Raw genomic sequence first — 19,092 nt, 5'->3', positions numbered from 1 at the left:
TCACCATAGTGCACTGCTTGCATCATGAAATGCCTGCTCTGTGGTCAACAAAGAAACTAAAAAATAATAAAGTTATAGAATGGAATAGGAACACATAGGGGGTTATTTATCAAAGTCTGATTTTATCTCAACATTTTCTGCTACAAACTCCAATCAAATCCGCTTGGGTTTTATTACATTTTCCTGAAAATTTGCTTTGAGGGAAAAAAAATCAGATTTTCGTGATTTTTTCAAATTTTCTACCTAAAAACCCAGGTTGCGCTTTTTTGCCCAAAAATTCAGAAAAGCTCAAAACTCAGCGCACATCAAAAAATCATTGGGACTTCTCCCATTGACTTATATGCAACCTTGACAGGTCTGATATGCCAGATTTTCTGATTTAGACTTTTACATCCTTGGGTTTAATTTTTATATTTTTTAAAAGTCAGATTTTATTAAAAAAAAAAAACCACAAATTTTTCTGGATTTTGCATTCAGAGTTTGGTTAAGACCCCAGGAATGTTACCCGCTCGCAGACTTCTCCACGGGAAGAATGCGGCTTTATTGAAACAATACATGGTGGTACAGTTGTGGTGGGTCTACAGCAAACTAACGCGTTTCGTGCCCCAAACACCGGGCACTTCCTCAAAGTTTAGTAAAGACCCCCTTAGTACGTACGAAAGGGAGAAAAGGTCACTTCTAAACTATTATCCAAAAACGACTATTTAGATCTAATTTCAGTTGTACTGTAAAAAATGTTCTGAAAAGTCCGCCCATTATGAATTATATGAATAAAATTGCCACCTTAGAAATAATAACTTACATTTTCAGATTTTAGTCATTTTGAACAATTAACCAATACTATTCCCTTATTTTCCAATTGTGATTTTTCATATTTTCTGCAAATTATTTTACCTGCCCCTTAAATCACTGTAAGGTGCATCAGGTAATAAAATCAATGTATTAATTGTATGTCTAATACATGTATGTTTAATGTATTATAACTGTACTGCATATCACTGTACCCACCTGTTACTGATAGTGCTAGCTTAGGCCCATGATGCTATCACCTACCGGTATATGATTTAGTTATATGATGTCATGCTGAGATGGAGAGCTTTAGCACTTACCTAATGGTGTCTGTGTGAGTAGTGGACACTGGACAAGCCAACAAGCAAATGATAATATTGCCACCTAGTGTGATTTTATCTTGCAATACACAAAGTATCCCTGGTTAAATTTTGCTTTAGTGGTTACTATGAAGGAGAAGATGCTGTATTTTCTGTAATTTACCCATATCGTGGTGACCATTTGTCAGTTGGACATTGTGATTATACTGAGTATATATATATATATATATATATATATATATATATATATATATATATATATATATATATATATATATATATATATATATATATATACTCAATCTTGAGAAAGGCTCTAGAGGGGAGCCGAAACGTCGATTATTATCCCATAAATAATAAAGAATTCGATTATATACAAGTCCCTGGAGTGCGCTACAAATTTTTCTCGTTTATATATATATATATATATATAAAATTTGGAGTCCCAGAAAAATTTAGCAAAGATGGAAAATATGGAATCATTCTCAGTACTCATTTATGCTATAATTTATGGATCAAACAGGAAGCCCAGACAACATGGGTTAGACAGGGAAAATTCTCTTTTCCTGTACAGTAAAGTAGAAAAACATCAGGTCTGCTCACATTTTAGTTCTTGGGTAGTGTTGTGTTGCATGAAAAAAACAATGTAAAGGAAATGGAATAAAATGGCGATTCTAATTTCCTGTAAATAGCATTAATCTAAGACACTTCCACCATTTCTTCTCCACTGCTTGAGAAATAAGTCTAACAGGGAAAAAACTAAATTGCAAAAGATCTGCAAAAATATATTATATACTGTAAATATAAATTGAAAAAAAATGTTTATTGAGAACTTTTTTTTTAAATTTTCTACATAATTAAAGAAAATCTGTTCTATGCGTTACTCAACAACTTACTACTACATAACCTATTTTTTGTTTTGGAGTCATCTAAATAGTTTATCACATAGAATAATCAGAATAAAAGAGGTCATCCATGGACCCACTGAAAACCAAATTATATGTAGTAACTAGAGAAATGTATTTATTGCAGTACCGATTAGCAATTGGTCAGAGGTCTGTTTACATTTTTATTATGCATTGGGCTGTAACAATTACTATGTGTTCTGTAGGAATGTTGCACGTGTGTTTTCCACAAGTAGTAAAAATGTTGACATGCCTTAACAACAAATAGCCAAAATAAATTCACAAAATAAGCACGTTATATATAACCATAACAACGTTTTATTACCATTAAGACTAAACTTGTATTGAAAAGATTTGATATAACAAGACAAGAAAAAGCAATAGCAAATTGTAACTATCAACTAGATTATGCATAGCGAGTAACTTCCTAGTACTCAGGGAAGAGCAGAACTTTTTTATTTTGTTTTGTTTTTTAAAATATAGAACGCTACAGAGCACAAACATACTAAAATTATCAGTGCACTGGATGTGGGAGAACCACCCATTCCATCTTCTGTTCCCATAGCTTTGTTCTTTCATCCATCAGAGTAACATTAAAATAAAGAACCAGTTTTTTTCCGTTTCTAATGTGCATTAAGAAAAATTATTCACGACAAACATGACAACATATCAAACAATATTTCTACACAAGTTACCTTGATACGCTTGTCAATCAAGTATTATAAGAAAACATTTTAAGACATACAAACAGAACTAGCAAAGTAGTACAACTTAATAATAAATTAACAGAAAGAAAAAAAATAACTTTATATATATATTTATATTATATATACACGTACACACACAAGAAATGACACAATAATATGCTTCTTCCCATAGTTTAAGTAAACAAATAAATAGACTAGCCAAACCTGCTATATTTGATATTGGCCAAATGCATTACATCAGCAATTAAATAAATAAGTGTTGCAAGCAACATAAAAACAGTGTTTTAAAATGTGCCAACGCAGCCCAGTTATATTGGAGTGGGCCATAAAGTGAACTTGAAAACTCTTAACAAATTTAAAGCAAATGATTATTCTTTCTAAACACATTACATTTAACTATGATACTAAGATATGTAAATGATTTGTAGCACCTACTGCTCAAACTAAGGAAGTTTTTGCGCCCCCCCCAAAAAATTAGGTTTTCTTTTATTCTGCTGATATCCCATACTGATGACTTAAAGAAAAAATTGTCTTGCAATGCACCTCTTGCTTTTTTGGGTTTTGACTGTGGTTTTGGGGTTCTGTGAAGAACACTCTCCCTTGCTCAATAGGATTGTTTGCAACATGCTATGAAAAGGTACGAAGATCAACTGTTTGTAATCCATCTTTCAAAAAACATTCTACTAATCCAATTTAAAACATGTCTTGTTCTCTAAAAAGTTACCAGTGCAGTATGAATGACAAAGTTGTCAATTTCCCCTAAATTAGCCAGTCAAAATATTATTTTATTTTTTTCTCAAATCCAGATTCTCTTGTAAAAATTCTTTATATTTTATAAAAATAGATTTTTCTGGAAACCCATTTTCAGCAAAGAGACCAACTCTTTGGCAACATTGTTCATTTATTTAAATTGTTTTGCGTCATCAGGTATTCTGACCCCTGTGATCCCCTCATATTTCTCCTTTCAAAACCTAACAAAGAAACAATACAGTTATTTGCAAAAATTATTATTTTTGTTCCCTTTTTGAACAATTGTATTGTTCCTTTTTATTTTTTGTAGCCCCCCTTCAGTGCTGAAACCTTTGCTACATCCCTGCACTTGGGTTATCAGAAAGGAAGGAGGAGTGGGTCACCAATCTGAAAGGACTCATTTTGTGAACAAAAAAGAAAGCTGAGAAAGAAAAGAAAATTTTTTTTCTTTTCTTTACTGTGTTTAGTTTGTAAAAATTGTTTTTTTTTCCAAGTTTTTATAATTGTTTTTTCTTCTTTTTTTTTACTTCTTCAAATGAATTCATGGTCATCTTAAAAACAGCAACCTTCAAAGAAGGTGTAAAACTAGCTGGCTGGGTTAAAAAAGCCCCGCTCATTGTAATCTATGTATATTATATTCAACAACGACAGCTATGAAAGAACATTCAATGCATCAAAGTTTTTTTTTCTAAGCATTATAAAATCCTTTCCGGTTTATCACAGGATATCCAATGGTAATACTTAGGCAACACTGGCTTATAAAGTCCATGGTTGGTTATAAGCCATTGAGAGTTTGTTTTTTCGTCTTCATTTTGTTCATAAGATTGGGGTGTTGTGTATAGGCTAGAAATTCAAGATTTGTGGGTTTTGTTGGTTTTAAAGGAAACTTGCAAAACTCTGTCACCCAGGCGATATCCATTAAGGCTGGCAATGGCCATTGCAGCTTCATCATAATTGGTCATTGTGACAAAGCCAAATCCTTTGCACTTGTTGGTGTTAAAGTCACGGATGACTTTCACATTGTTGACGGCCCCGAATGGGCCAAAAAGCTGCCACAGAACACTTTCATCGGAGTCAGGAGAGAGGTTGTAAACAAAGATGCACCAACCAGTACCCGTGTGCCCAGGGATGTTCATTCCCACCAGGCTTGTCATTCCATCAATGGTGATTGGAGAAAACCTAGGCAGAGAAAAAAATAGCATGTCAGTTATGTCACACTGGGGGTTCAAGAATAGGAATGGATCATTAGTGAAAAAAGGAGTAATGTATTAAAAAAAACATTGGATGAAGTTCATGAAGGAAATATGTACTCCAAAGAACTGAAATAATAAAATATATTAAAGAATTTAAGAGTTAGCTGACTACAAATCCTCAGCTACAATATCAAGGACAGTTGTGTTATTTGTCTATGACCTAATGAATATTCAGTTCATTTTAAAGGAATTGTTCAGTGTAAAGATAAAAACTGGGTAAATAGATAGGCTGTGCAAAATAAAAAATGTTTCTAATATAGTTAGTTAGCCAAAAATGTAATATATAAAGGCTGGAGTGATTTGATGTATAACAAATCAGTCAGAGCCCTACTTCCTGCTTTTCAGCTCTCTTGGTTTACACTGACTGGTTACCCTGGCTACCAGGCAGTAACCAATCAGAGACTTGAGGGGGTGCCACATGGGTCATATCTGTTGCTTTTGAATCTGAGCTGAATGCTGAGGGTCAATTACAAACTCACTGAACAGAAATGTACCATGTGGCCCCCCTTCAAGTCGCTGACTAGCTCAGAGTTATAGAGCTGAAAAGCAGGAAGTTGGATTCTGGCTGTTTTATTAGACATCTGTTCACTCCAGCCTTTATATATTACATTTTTGGCCAACTAACTATATTAGAAACATTTTTTATTTTGCACAGCCTATCCATTTACCCAGTTTTTATTTTCACACTGAACTATTCCTTTAAGAACCAGAACAATTAATGATAGTTAATATTCACAAGTGATTCTACTAAAGCTAATCGTTCTCAGTTTTGCAACCTAGATCCAGTCTATTTAAAAAGTCATTAGATTTTTTAGCAGTGTAAATTATAAGGCATTCTAATATAGGCACTTGGTGGATCTACCGAATTGATTAATTCTCAGTACTTGTTTTGGTCTATTTAAAGTAAATATAGCTCAGCTAGATATATAGTCCTATAAAAGGCATGCAGTACAGCCAGGGGCAAAGATTAATGATGAGCTCATCAACACAAAAAGAGAGTTGGGTTATATACACAAATACAAGAGCCCTCTGCACTCAACCCATTATAAATATATTTAAGACAGAGACATGTTGTGCATTTATGTCAAAGTAATCCCATATCTGGCCAGTCCTATGCTTAATTTTCATCTGATTTGTAAAATGTATAATGAAGTAATAGAATTCTTAATGAATCAGATGAAAATTAAGCGTAGGACTGGCCAGATATGGGATGACTTTGACGTAGTTGGCCATCTTAAATATATTGCAATATATGGACAAACAATCCCTGTTTTGTTTAAAGGGTAAGGCATTTTTTAGTAGCAGTATGCACAAAATGTCTCTGTCTTTGCATCATTCCCACACACACATATTATATGACAAAAAGAGTATAAAACTACTGTATGTGTAGGAATGTTAAAAATGCTACTACTATGTTTCTTATTTATCCGAACACTGACTGGAACTGTCACACAATAGAATGTATTTTGTTTATTCTTGTATTGTACTGTACTGAGAAAATTGTTGGTATTCTCTATAAAACAATAAAAATAAATGCAGAAAATAAACATGGCAAAAAATGTATATAGATATATGTGTATATATACACACAACTCCCATACAAAATCACATTTAATAACTTTAACAAAGGCAAATTCAAGGAAACAAAAGAAATAAAAAGCTATAGTTTGTTATTAAAATACTTCTTAAACGAGCAAGTAAAACCAGCACGTGGCTAGTTAAGATGCACACATCAACACTGTTCATGTGGATAAAATCCAGGGCAATATATAAATCCTAAATTGCAAGAATCAACTGTCCAAGTGTAAATTCATTTTTATTAATTGCATTAAAATTGTATATGTGGTTTTAACATAATCTCATCAAAAATACAATACAAATACACAAATAATTGGAGACAGTGATGATCTGTCAGAATTTGGAATGTTGTTTAAGATGTCATATCCTTTTATTTCTCAAATCAGAACCACAGAATACATGTTTTGTGCCACTAAAACGTTTTTATTAAAATCTCAAGTTTTTCTTTTTTTTTGCAAATTTTTAGAAGGAAAAACTCAATTTGTTTGAGGTTTATTATGCTCTGAAAATACTTCAGCTAAAACCTGTCAAAATCATGTAGAAGTCAATGGCAGTTGGTCCCTTTAACTATTGGAAGATGTTTTTTACCTTCAGGATTCTCAATAGTTTTTGGCTGTTTGTGCTGGTTTTCATTTGATAACCAATTTTAGGTGGCAATGTTTTAAACTTTGACCAGCCCTTAAAAAAAACTGTAAATAAAACAAAGTACAATAATCAGCCTAGTGATATTTTTGTGGTCCGAATCCAGGATTCAGTTTGGGATTACGCCTTTTTCAGTAGGATTAAGCCGAATCCAAGTAGCTGACAGAACAGAATCATCAATATCACATGCCTTTTCGTCAAACAAAGAAGGATGTAAAAAAAAGGTTTAACCACTGCACGTTTGGTTCTTGTCACCCCTTCCCTAAACTGCAAATTAGGGTTCAGATTTGATTTGGGATTCAGCCTAATCTTTCACAAAAAAGAAGGGATTTCAATCTGTAAATAGTGGATCTGCAATGTGAACTACTTTGTGGTTAAAAAGATTGTTAACTGAAACCGCTTCACTGTTCCACCAATAAAAATATACCCTTTAAAAATAATTATTATTTATAATATTATAGCGTTATTTACTAGGAACTATTTATTAAATTTTTGAGGTTGGGGGAAAAATGTGTCCACAAAAAAACCCTGCGACTCCATGTCCAGCTTATTTGAAGAAAATCCACAACAGAATATTACTGTGCGTTTTTTTTGCTGAAAAAAAAGTTGCACGCCAAAGAGAATCACATTGTTCCATTCATTTTCATGAGGTTATAAAACTTGAATGTTTTATTTTGGGCAATTCCTATTGACTTTTATTGAAAAACTTGTCGAGTTTTTGCTGGTGACTTTTTGTTGTTTTTTTTCTTTAATAAATACAGGTTCTTTTTTGTTGCATTTTTTCTCAAAATGTGAAGAAAAATCAAACTCAAATTTTGATAAATCGGCCTAGAAATTTTGTGTTTTTTTGAAGGATTTAGCCCTCCCAGGACCCTCTGAATTATTATTATTATACCAACTCAAATTAACCAAGGCTAATCAGCCCAATGCTAGTTTAATTTCATGGGAAGATTGCTATTTCAACAAATGTTCACCTGGGTAATAAGATGCATAGCTTTTTAGAATCAGGGATCATCTGTGCAGTGCAGCTAGGCCAATTGCTGTCGCTCAGATTTTATTAAGTGAAATAGTATATACTGTATATAGTATAGTATATATAGTTATTTTGATGTGTCCTTGTATGTGTTAAGTAAACATTATGCTTATACCCAACCAGTGTGGTAGGTGTGCATCTTAGCTATGTCTGGAGCCCACCTGCAAATAAAAGAAAATGGTGAAAAAACACACAATGTATTTGCATCCTCAAAGAAATAAACATAACAGAAGTCCCAACTAAAAAGTGAACTGAATCTCACATGCTGGTGGGAAAAAAAAGAGCAATTAAAGAAAACACAAATAAAGTTAGTGAATTGAAAAAATACAAAACAAACAAAAAGAAATAAATTGTAGCACCAATCTGTGCCAACATGGACATCTGGCATTCTGTGAAATTCTAATTACCTCTTAACGCCATAGGCCATATTAAGCAAATTGTCCAGCCTGAAAGAGAAGGAGTGTCTTTGGGTTAATGTCTTACAGATGGTAAGAGAGCTCAATGGAGCTTTTATTATTGACGTCCCTCTTCAACAGAAAGACAAATCTTCTAGCAGTTGATTTGGCTGCTTGTAGTTCAGCTTGTAGGAGTCAATCAAACAGTATTTCATGTTTAGAAAACCCACACAGAATTGTTACTTGCTACTTATTAACTTCTGCATTGCAAGTATAGGGTGGAAAAGGCCAAAATATTTATGTACTTCATCTCAGATAGAGCTGGAATAGTTCTCTACATGAGAAGCTGTTAGCAGTTCTGTCAGCTGTGAGAAGGTCATGTAACGCATCTCCATGGAGATGAGATGTGAGCCAAGAATTTCAGCCCCTCAGGATCCAGGCCTTATTTTAGCAGATCAGCTGCCATAAAGCCACATGACTGATAATCTGGTGGGGGAGGCGAAACGTTATCAACCATCTATTTAACATTTCTCGAAAAACAAGGGTATTACAATACAAGACTGTACACTCCCTATAAATTGCACCACAAAAGCAAAATGAGTTCCCAGGAAGGCCTACAACTCTCTGGTTTAATATTGCAACCACTTTCGTATTTATTACAACTAGAACAACATTTGCCAGGAGCATAAAATTACTGACACAGCAGAAATAATCCATTAATTTAAGTTCTATGTTGTTTATTATACAAACAAGGACATTTAGGATACATTAATTCAAGTATATATAATTATATATATATATGTCACAAAATTAGGGCAAACTGTAAAGTGAAAGTAACTATAAGCATGTTGAAGTCTTTTATATAAGCACAGGGGAAATGGAAATACTACTATTATTAGGATCCATTTACAAAAATGCAAATTTGCACCAGTGAAAGAAACCATATGGGACAGTAGCCCAATCCGAAATGGATGATTGGTATCTAGGGGTCAATGCTCTGGTCAATATTTGTACCTATGTTTGTAAATAAACCCTCTTACTCTCTTCATAATTATGTCTTCTCTTTCTTTGTTTTAATATTTAAAAAGTGAGGAATGCCTCCCTTGCTTCTTTTCTAAGTATTCTGACCTACAGAAGACTTGATTCATGCTTTATTGTAACGGTAAAATCTATAACGATTCCTTTTTTAATGGGTGAATCTACAAAAACGGCTTTAGTAGGAGACGTTTCACATTAAGAAGAATGCAAGTAATAATGAATCTTTCTTTTTTTCACTAGCCTCTGCATGCACAGACATTAAAAAATGATGGCATATAAAGGATTTCAGCTTCCCAGCTCTGCCCGTCAGCTTTCTGAAGCACCACAAGAGAATATCGGCGAAGCACTGATCAATAACCCCTGAAACTTGGCAAGAAGATTAGTTCTCAGCCTTGAATAAAATGGGCCTTTGAGCAGTTCTGAGTGAATAATCGATTTATCTTACATAGAGTTAAGAAGCCACCTAAGTTTACACTACATTACCTTTCTCACTACTATATTCCATCACCTGCATCACCATATACTGCTGTTAACCTTTTGAAGATCAAAAGGAATGAAAAATAATAAATAAATCAGAGAGTGTTATGGTTTGATGCAGAACCAGAGTAAAGTAGCTTCTTCGTTTTATAATCATTTGTATCACATACTCATAAATCCTATTTTTTTTCATTCTTGTTAAGATAAATTTATGTTTAATCTGGGATCAAGAGGGACATAAGCATTGGAAAGTTGTTGTTAAATTAACATATCATATGGTCGCTCTAGAACAAATGATTACCTTTTTCTCTGTAATAATAGAACAGTACCTTGTATTTGATTCAAACAAATATATAATTAATCCTTATTGGAAGTAGAACCAGCCTATTGGTTTTTTAGTGTTTACATGATTTTCTGGTAGACTTAAGGTATGAAGATCCTAATTATGGAAAGATCCATTATCTGGAAACCCCAGGTTCTGAGCTTTCTGGATAACAGGTCCCATACCTGTATAATATAGCCACTAAAAATAAGTGGACATTCCGCCAAAGAGTTATGGACACTACAATCAACTTCTATTGGTGACGACACACTGTGATACATACAGTACAAGGCACACTGAACCCTTAATCTCTACTCCACCCAAAGGAAAGATAACCTACTCACAGAGGGAGACATAAATCATGCAAAAGGCAGGCAATTAATTTTCCAAGAATCATAGTCTCCAAACGTCAATATGTCGTAAAGGAAAGAGCAGGATAAAAATGCATATACTGCAGATGTGTTTAACACTTTTTTTTTTTAAAATGCCCCCAGAATATATAAATAAATATACCCTGAAAGGCAGTACCTAGGCACTCTATAATATAGGAATACATAACGTTACTACATGATATACAATTTTCCCCCTTTCCTTTAAATTGTATAGCCTCTGCTATATATGTTGGTCCAAGTCTTAACAGCTTGTATAATTTTAAGGGACACCTAGTTATATGAGGTTATTCTAAAACCTGCCCTCTTTGAGTTTATTTGTAGGTAAATGAATTCCTAAAGTTATGAAGGCATGAAAAGTGTAAATTACCATGTGTAAATGACCATTCTGGGACACATTTCCAGTAACTAGCAGGAGAATTTATCAAGAGGACTTATGTCTCTAGCAGTCAAATGATGTCCCTTTTTTCCAATTCACTGTAGTATCTACATCATAAAGTACTAAAAGTTAATACAACACATGGTTATATTTACCTGAATCTCTGAGCCTGATGGTGAAGGGGGCCAGGATAACGTCTGTTGGGGGATTGGTAGAGTTGGGAAAGTAATGCCTGGCTTGTTTTCTGACTGGGGTTGTTGGCAAATTTCACAGTAATAGGTTCTGCGGCTCCACTTGGCTTCTGTCCATTCAATCCCTTTATGGCTTCCTCTGCTTCTATTCTCTTGTCAAAACGAATAAACCCAACTCCCCTGGACACACCTGGACACAAAAGCATATTGTAAGTACTCTGATCACCAAAGACAACAGAATGTGTTCAATCCCAACATTAAAAGGTTTCATTCTGTCTTGAATTACCCTAGTCTGTAATGTTTTGTTTGGTATCGATCCTCAGGCTTGTATTTCTTATAGTTTTGTGTGCTAGGTCTTAGCAAATGTGTATTATATAGCAACTGTCACTTGACAGTATAAAAAAATATTGTATGTACATGCCATATTCAGTATAGTAGTATATTTGTTCTCTATAGATGCATGAAGGATACAGCTGACACAGATATACAATATCCATGCTTCTTAATGGCATACAGTCATGTGTAGTAACCCGCTTAATGGAAACATTGTTAGGACATAGATAATGCAGCATTATACATCTGTAACTTATATACATTTGGCATTACTAAGCATTATTGTTAATTGAAAAAAATTGAGTGTAACAATGGAAAAAGGAAGAAAAGTACAATCAATAAAATCCACAAGGGTAAAAAAGAACTAGCCCTTTGACTTTCATTTTAATTCTTATGCCAAGTTAGTAAAGTAAAGGTTTATTTTTTCTTACAAGTGGCTGTCAAATACATTTTCTTATTGTAGAAACTTTTGCTTCTCATACAGTATGACAGTTCTCAATGCTACCTATGTGTCAAATACCCAAACATAAACAAGATGAGACAGTACTTGTGTGTGGGGAAATAAACAAAGGAGAATTAAAGGGAAGTAGGTTCTGAATTTAAACATCCACAGTTTGCAATGATTTTTTATATAAAAATAAATGACTTCAGGAAACTCTATTGACTATTGAAGATGTAGAATTTTCTCATTAACAAGCAGACTGGTACAGTCCATATATTTTTGTTATGATTATGGACATAGGAAAATATGAATAAACAACGTTTTCTTTTTGCCTTTTACTTGGCACAAAGAGTACTGGGTTAGGATACCTATTAGCACATGGAAGAAGCCAATGGTGGCTAAGCTCTTGTCTGTCATTAACCCCTAAATGAGTTGCAGATGTTCCTTTTGACACTGCAATGGGATCAGAACAAATAATGTTGGTAGATGCAGAGGGAAGCATTTTTGCACTTAGGGAGTGTCATTTTAGGAATAGGAGAGGGGAATAAGGGTTAATTTAAAAATCATAGTTTTTGCACCACTTTTAGTAACTCCATAATTATCACTAAGCTGCCACTTGTACTGGCTCTACACATATCCCAAAGAAGATCATTGACACAGATCTGAGAAATCTAATGCTAAGGATGTTATGGGTCGACTAAAGTTTCTGGGGAACCCTTGTTGCTCAGGCAAGCACTGAAAGGATGGGTGTACTTATAAAAACCCTGTGGTAGGGTCTCTTACATCCATACAGTACTTTAACAATAATTCACATTCAATTGGATGTATTGAAAACATTGTACCTGTTACTTGATCAACTAAGATTCTTGAGGTGATGATGCGTCCATACTGTGAAAATAACTGTTCCAGCTCTTTTTGTGTCATGGTTTTTGGAAGGCCGCTTACATACAAGTTAGCATCGCGGATCGATGCAGAGCTGGGGCGGGCATAGGAAACCTAGCAAATAAGAAAATGAATTGCCTTAAAAACTCCATAGCATAAAATACAGACATTTATGGTTTATATATCCTCTTTCCATTGGATGTACATTCAAATTTGCATACTGTATTGCAAACAAATTAGTAATACTGTACTGAACAAAAACTGCAATTTTAAACAGAAAATATAATAGATTCTGGGACTGAAATAAATATGGGGCAAAATAGTTTTCCCCCTATATAAGAAACACTTTTATTAGTAATTAGTGAAACAGTTTCCTTTTCAGTGAAATAAATAATTTTTAAAGAATGAATCCATCTTTGCTTTTCTGCATCTCATCCTATGTTTTTAACACATCCAGTTGTTTCAGTAGCACTGAATTGCTGGCATCCTTTATTGTGAACATTTTTAGAACCTTGCTTAAATAGGAGAAACCACTGCCAATAGAAATGGATATTCACAGTTGGAAAAAATAAAATAAAAAATGATTAGTGTTCCACAAACTGTAAGGACTTCCCTACCTTACTGGTGAGGATCAACTTGGTTCCTTTCACCCCGTTGATGGGAGCAAACTCAAGAAACTATTATTATTATGATTCAACCCTTTTTTCTGTGAAGGCAATTTAAAAATCTATATCACGGTAATCACAGCAGACACCAATAATCTTAATTGTAATTTCAATAGCACTGTTTCAAATAAATGAGGGCAGGGGAAAAAGTGAAGCCTTGTTGAAAAATAAAAGTTATGAAGCAGGCAACAATATTCATCTATGCATAACATGAGTTGACGAGACAAGCAATATGGCAGCTTGTATTCAAGAATCGTATCAAATATTTTAAAAATGTAAATAATGTGGAACAGGACTACAGAGCAGTCATGTCTCACTAAAAACCCTGCTTGTCTTGCCTGCCAATACTACAGCTTTAACCACCCTGTCTCTCAGAATATTCCTGACAAGTTATTGCATGAAAGGTCTAATATTTCTGCACAGATCAGTTTTTTTTCAGTTTTTTTGTTGTATCAAAATCTTAAAGGCTCCAGGGAAAACTGAGATGGGTTTTTGCAGGATTACTTGTTAACAATGTGATGTTCAGAAGAACCCTATAAGGCATCACATCCAGCCCCCAGCCACAAATGATTTGTCTTTTTCTGTCCTATGCTTAAAAATAGCTGTTGACTCAGTGCAGGAAATGGAAGTAATGTAAGCTTCAGCATAATGGATGAAGAAATCCAAACTTGCATTTTTGTGTGATTGGATAACTATGGATCTTTTGCTCCAGTCCTTCCTGTACTTAAATTTAGGCTGTAGCTCACCATCCTACAAACATGCTTAGTAAAGTCATTTGTAGCCCTTCGTTATCAATCTGCCTCTTGCACACATTATAAATGTACATTTCATGAAGAAGAAGCAATAGGTCACTTGCAGCCTATTTTAGGCGTTACAATAATAATCAATGGTGTACCAGGTAATGTTGTCGATTGCGCACAGTAAATGAAAACATTACCCTTTCATGCATGTATAAATCATGTGATATTGATTGACATTTGGCTGATAGGCCATTTTGCATACAGTTATATGGTTTTGACTGCTGAGCTTTTCTTTATATTTTTTTCTGCTTATGGGCCTATTGAAACTGTACTACAGTCTTTCTCATCCCAATACAGATGTGTGATGCCTGGGGATACTCCTAGTAAGTAATCACATGCGATACGGAAAACACAATAGCCTATCCATATGACAGAACAAGCTCAGCAAAGATATAGGACATGGTTTATAACATTTGGGTAATAACAACCCAATGGCTAACTTATGACTTATGACAGAACTAATGTTTCTCATCATAACTGTGTAAATTTACAGAAAAAAATCACTTATTGCCCTAATATCATCTTTTTTCATTCTGCAACCATTGTTTGTTATTTTTTTTGTGTTGTTTCTTATGGGATATAATATTGGTAGTGTTGCAGGAGAAGATATATTGCTGTGACTAGTGATAAGCAACATTTTTTGCCTGGTTTCACCATGAAAAAGATGCCCATAGACTCCAATGGGTGAAAAAAAATGTTGTGCATAAAAAAAATTGTCAACTATAGGCTTAAAAGCATTTGGTGAATTTTTCATTGTTTCATAAATTTTTGTCGAAGCAAAAAGGATCAGATTCGTCAATCACTTACTGTGACTAAGCCTCAATTACTGACATACAGTAAGAATGAAACTGCTTATGGCACAAGGGTACAATCTTGATTGACAAAAGGAATGACCTTTTACTATAATGGCAGAAAATAGCCAGGAATTCTTGATTTTGACATATTGGTTTTTTTTTTTAAAAGAAAATTAAAAAAATCAAAAAATCCTTTTTTTATGGAGAAAGATATAAGAAGTAAACCAAACATAATAATACATTAAGTTTTAATGTCACTCTCTTAACATGAACTTGGCTTGACTTTAAATAATAACCTATAAACCAATGGTTTCCAAAGGGTAGTTACGGCCCCCTGGGTGGCTTAGTGGAGGGGGTAATTGCCATTATATGGGCATAATGCCTGTTTGCTCTCTTAGATGTTCTTGAAAGGTGGAGATTTAGGATGAAAACTTCTTGGAACTGTGGCTAAATTACTGAAATACCAATATGCTATATCTGGGGGAGGGGGGAAGTCAAAGACTGCTAAATAAAAAAAAGTTTGACAAAGCACTGAAATTAGCAGATTCAAGATGAAAAATTTCAAATGCTTGTTAAGATATTTCAAGACATTTTTATAGGCACTCCATAACTTATGGAGTTATTGTTAGTGATGGGCGAATTTGGGGCGTTTTGCTTCGTTTCGAAACGGTGAAAAATTTGCGAAACGGCGCCGGCTTCTCGTTTTTGAAACTGGCATCCATTTTTGATGTTGGCGTCCGTTTTTATAACGCCGGCATCCGTTTTTGACGGCAGCTGGCAAATTTTCGCTGCAGTTTCGAGAATTGCGGGTATTCGCCGCAAATTCGTGCCTGGCGAATAAATTTACCCATCACTAGTTATTGTGGAAGTGGATGAATGTGAAATTGCCTCTGGGAAATAAATAATTTTTTTCAATTATAGGAAGACAGTGTGTTCAATTACTCACATGGCACAATACTAAATACCATCAAAATGACCTGATTTCGGTCCAAAGACCAAGCAATGCCTGTCTTGCGATTAGGAATACCTGCATACTTCCAATTAATGGGTAAATGTGCCCAAACACTAAGTTATGCATTTAACCTAACATGTTATTATATGATGACTAGATGGAACTGTCTCACAAGCATATTTCATATTTAGTGATGTATCTACTGTATAGCCAAGGGACAGCAAATTAAAAAACACACATTGCTGCAGTGTCTGAAATCTAAAATATTTGTTTTAAACCAGCATAAACATATACTTTACTTGCCTGCACATACTCCAGAACCAGAATGCAGTTTCTAATTAGAGGCTAAACTGTTTCAAATAGTCCATAGATAAATTCATTGCGTGCTTGCCTATGACTCACAGACATGGGTGGTGGTAAGGTTAATCACCAAAGTCTCCATCCCAAGGATATTGATGATGTAAGGATTGCAGTACAATGGCCAAGATAATTTTTCACTGAACTGTCATGTGGCTACAAAAATATTTTGTCCCTTTTATTGATACCTGCCTGGCCCCATACAAATACTACTTGAAGTTCTGAAGGTTGTTAGTGTAAGGGACCTATTTATTAAAACACACATTTTTTGGTTGAGTTTTTAAAGGGGAAAACTTGAATTTTTAAAGGGAAAAAAATCTAGAATTTTTCAAGATATATTATACTCTAAAGCTGCTAAAAATTTGAATCTGAAAATACTCAAACTAAAACCTGCTGAAGTTATGTTAAAGTCAATGGCAGATGCTACCTTATACAACTAAACATTTTTTTTGCCTTCACGATTGTCAAAAGTTTGGGGCTGTTTGACGCTGGTTTTCATTCGATAATCAAATAAATGTGTGTTTTCTGTTTAATAATTCCAATAATTCGAGTTTTTAGGGCAACAAGTATTTTCTATCCATATTGTTGGTAAATTAAGTCAGACCATGGATGAGAGTTTGGTCAAATTTTTATTATTAAAATAATGGTAAAAAACACAAGTTTAATAAATAGCCCCCTAAATGTCATGTGGGCTATAACTATAAGATGTGTGAGCTATAGCTAGAAGATACATACAAAAACAAATGGTCTGTAAGGCTACACATTTCGGGGCAAATTCATCAAGGGTCGAATATCGAGGGTTAATTAACCCTCGATATTTGACTGGGAATGAAAATCCTTCGACTTTGAAAATCTAAGTCGAAGGATTTTGCACAAATACTGCGATCGAACAATCGAAGGAATAATCGTTCGATCGAACGATTAAATCCTTCGAATCGAACGATTAAATCCTTCGAATCGAACGATTCGATTCCATCGATTTTAATCCACCGATCGAAGGATTATCCTTCGACCAAAAAAACTTAGCCAAGCCTATGGGGACCTTCCATTGGGTTCAGTAGCTTTTAGGTGGCGAACTAGGGGGTCGAAGTTTTTTCTTAAAGAGACAGTACTTCGACTATCGAATGGTCGAACAATCAAACGATTTTTAGTTAGAATCCTTCGATTCAAAGTCGAAATCGTAGTCGAAGGACGAAGTAGCCCATTCGATGGTCAAAGTAGCCAAAAAAAGACTTCGAAATTCGAAGTTTTTTTTCTTCTATTCCTTCACTCGAAGTTAATGAATTGGCCCCTTATTGTTATTGCTACCTTTTATTATTCATTTTTTCTATTCAAGCACTCTCTTATTCATATTCCAGTCTCTTGTATGGGTCCCACCTTTTCCGGTGGCTTAACCAGAACAAAGGGGATGTGACTGATTGCATGAGGGGTGGGGTATTGATGCTGGGGGTGCACATGATGATGTCAGGGGCAAGCACAATGATGAGGGGGTGGGGTTATGATGTGGGGGTTAGTGCATCTCTTAGATGCAATTGTCTGGACTTCTGCCCACTTTTCTTAATGTTTTAAATGTTTTTTGAACCACAGTCCTTTGAAAAACTGATATGCCCGGTTAAAAACTGGACAGGTGGCAACCCTAGCTCTGCCTATATTCTGCCTGATGAGGAAGCCAAATCCTTTAATTAAAAGTATGGGATCTATTATATAAAAACTAGTTATACAAAAAGCTCTGAAATACAGGAATGCCATTTACTCACATTTGGCTGATTTGCTTTTCCTTTCTATAATAAAAAAAAACTTTTCTTGATAATAACTAATCCACGTAGACAGAAACATCTGCATGAGTATCATAATATTTTTATGTTTTTCATTTATTGGGCAAATTATTGTTAGGGTTCCATAAGAATGAAAACCAAACAGACACTTAAAACCCGAACGGGCCCAAGAAAAACCTGACCTTTGAATCCAAATAGGTGGCAACCGTAAATCAATGCATGGTTGCTAGGGTACTTTGGACCCAAGCAACCAGATTGCTGAAATTGCAAACTGGAGAGATGTTGAATAAAAAGCTAAATAACTCAAAAAACACAAATAATAAAACAATTGCAAATTGTCTCAAAATATCATTCTGTACATCATACTAAAAGTTAATATAAAAGTGGACAACCCCTTTACCATAACTATGTAATATATATGTGCTACACTATGTAAGTGTAAGTGTCCATCTCCTGATCTTGGAAACAATTATAAGCCTCAGGTTTTACATATTATTCATTCACTAAATTGCAGATTTAATAGCAAAATAGTCCTTACCTTGATGGTTTTGGTTTGTAGTCTGAGTCCATTTAATGTGTTAATGGCTTTTTCTGCATCCTTTGGATCAATGTAGTTAACAAATCCATACCCAAGGCTCTGCCCTGGATGGGAACAAATAAAGGCAAATCAAGGACTGATCATGCATTGTATGCTATTAGCTTTGTCCTAGAATTTGAAGGTCTTCACGTTTCCTATTATTATAATCAAAAATATACAATGTGATCATATTTTTGCTGTATGAATGGTCTTTGTAAACATGTAATCATTAACCACATACAATATAAAAAAATTGTATTATGGATTTTATAAATGTAATAAGGCTATAGCTATTTGAATTGTATACTTTTTCACAAAAATGTTTTCTACCTTCATGAGCGAGTAGC

General features: G+C 34.3%; 1 protein-coding gene across 7 annotated transcripts in view; it reads right to left on the bottom strand.

Annotated features, from left to right (window-relative positions):
- Nucleotides 1-2,309: 2,309 nt before the first annotated feature.
- The window catches only part of LOC108715589 (ELAV-like protein 4), a 65,119-nt gene continuing 48,336 nt past the window's right edge, over nt 2,310-19,092 (bottom strand). For 5 of the 7 annotated variants that reach the window (XM_018260874.2, XM_041561461.1, XM_041561463.1 and 2 more), the window contains 5 exons: nt 18,707-18,810; nt 12,786-12,939; nt 11,133-11,358; nt 8,385-8,423; nt 2,310-4,650 (listed from right to left, as the gene is read on the bottom strand). In XM_018260874.2, the coding sequence (XP_018116363.1) occupies nt 4,323-4,650; nt 8,385-8,423; nt 11,133-11,358; nt 12,786-12,939; nt 18,707-18,810 (851 nt within the window). In that variant the 3' untranslated portion in view covers nt 2,310-4,322. The remainder of the gene's footprint in view (nt 4,651-8,384; nt 8,424-11,132; nt 11,359-12,785; nt 12,940-18,706; nt 18,811-19,092) is intronic. The other 2 variants (XM_041561462.1, XM_041561464.1) reach the window with 1 other exon arrangement.

The sequence above is a fragment of the Xenopus laevis genome, chromosome 4S (genome assembly GCF_017654675.1).
Source record: "Xenopus laevis strain J_2021 chromosome 4S, Xenopus_laevis_v10.1, whole genome shotgun sequence".
Lineage (NCBI taxonomy): Eukaryota > Metazoa > Chordata > Amphibia > Anura > Pipidae > Xenopus > Xenopus laevis.
Note: the sequence above shows the minus strand (reverse complement) of the source record. Positions and strands in the feature narration are given on the sequence as shown.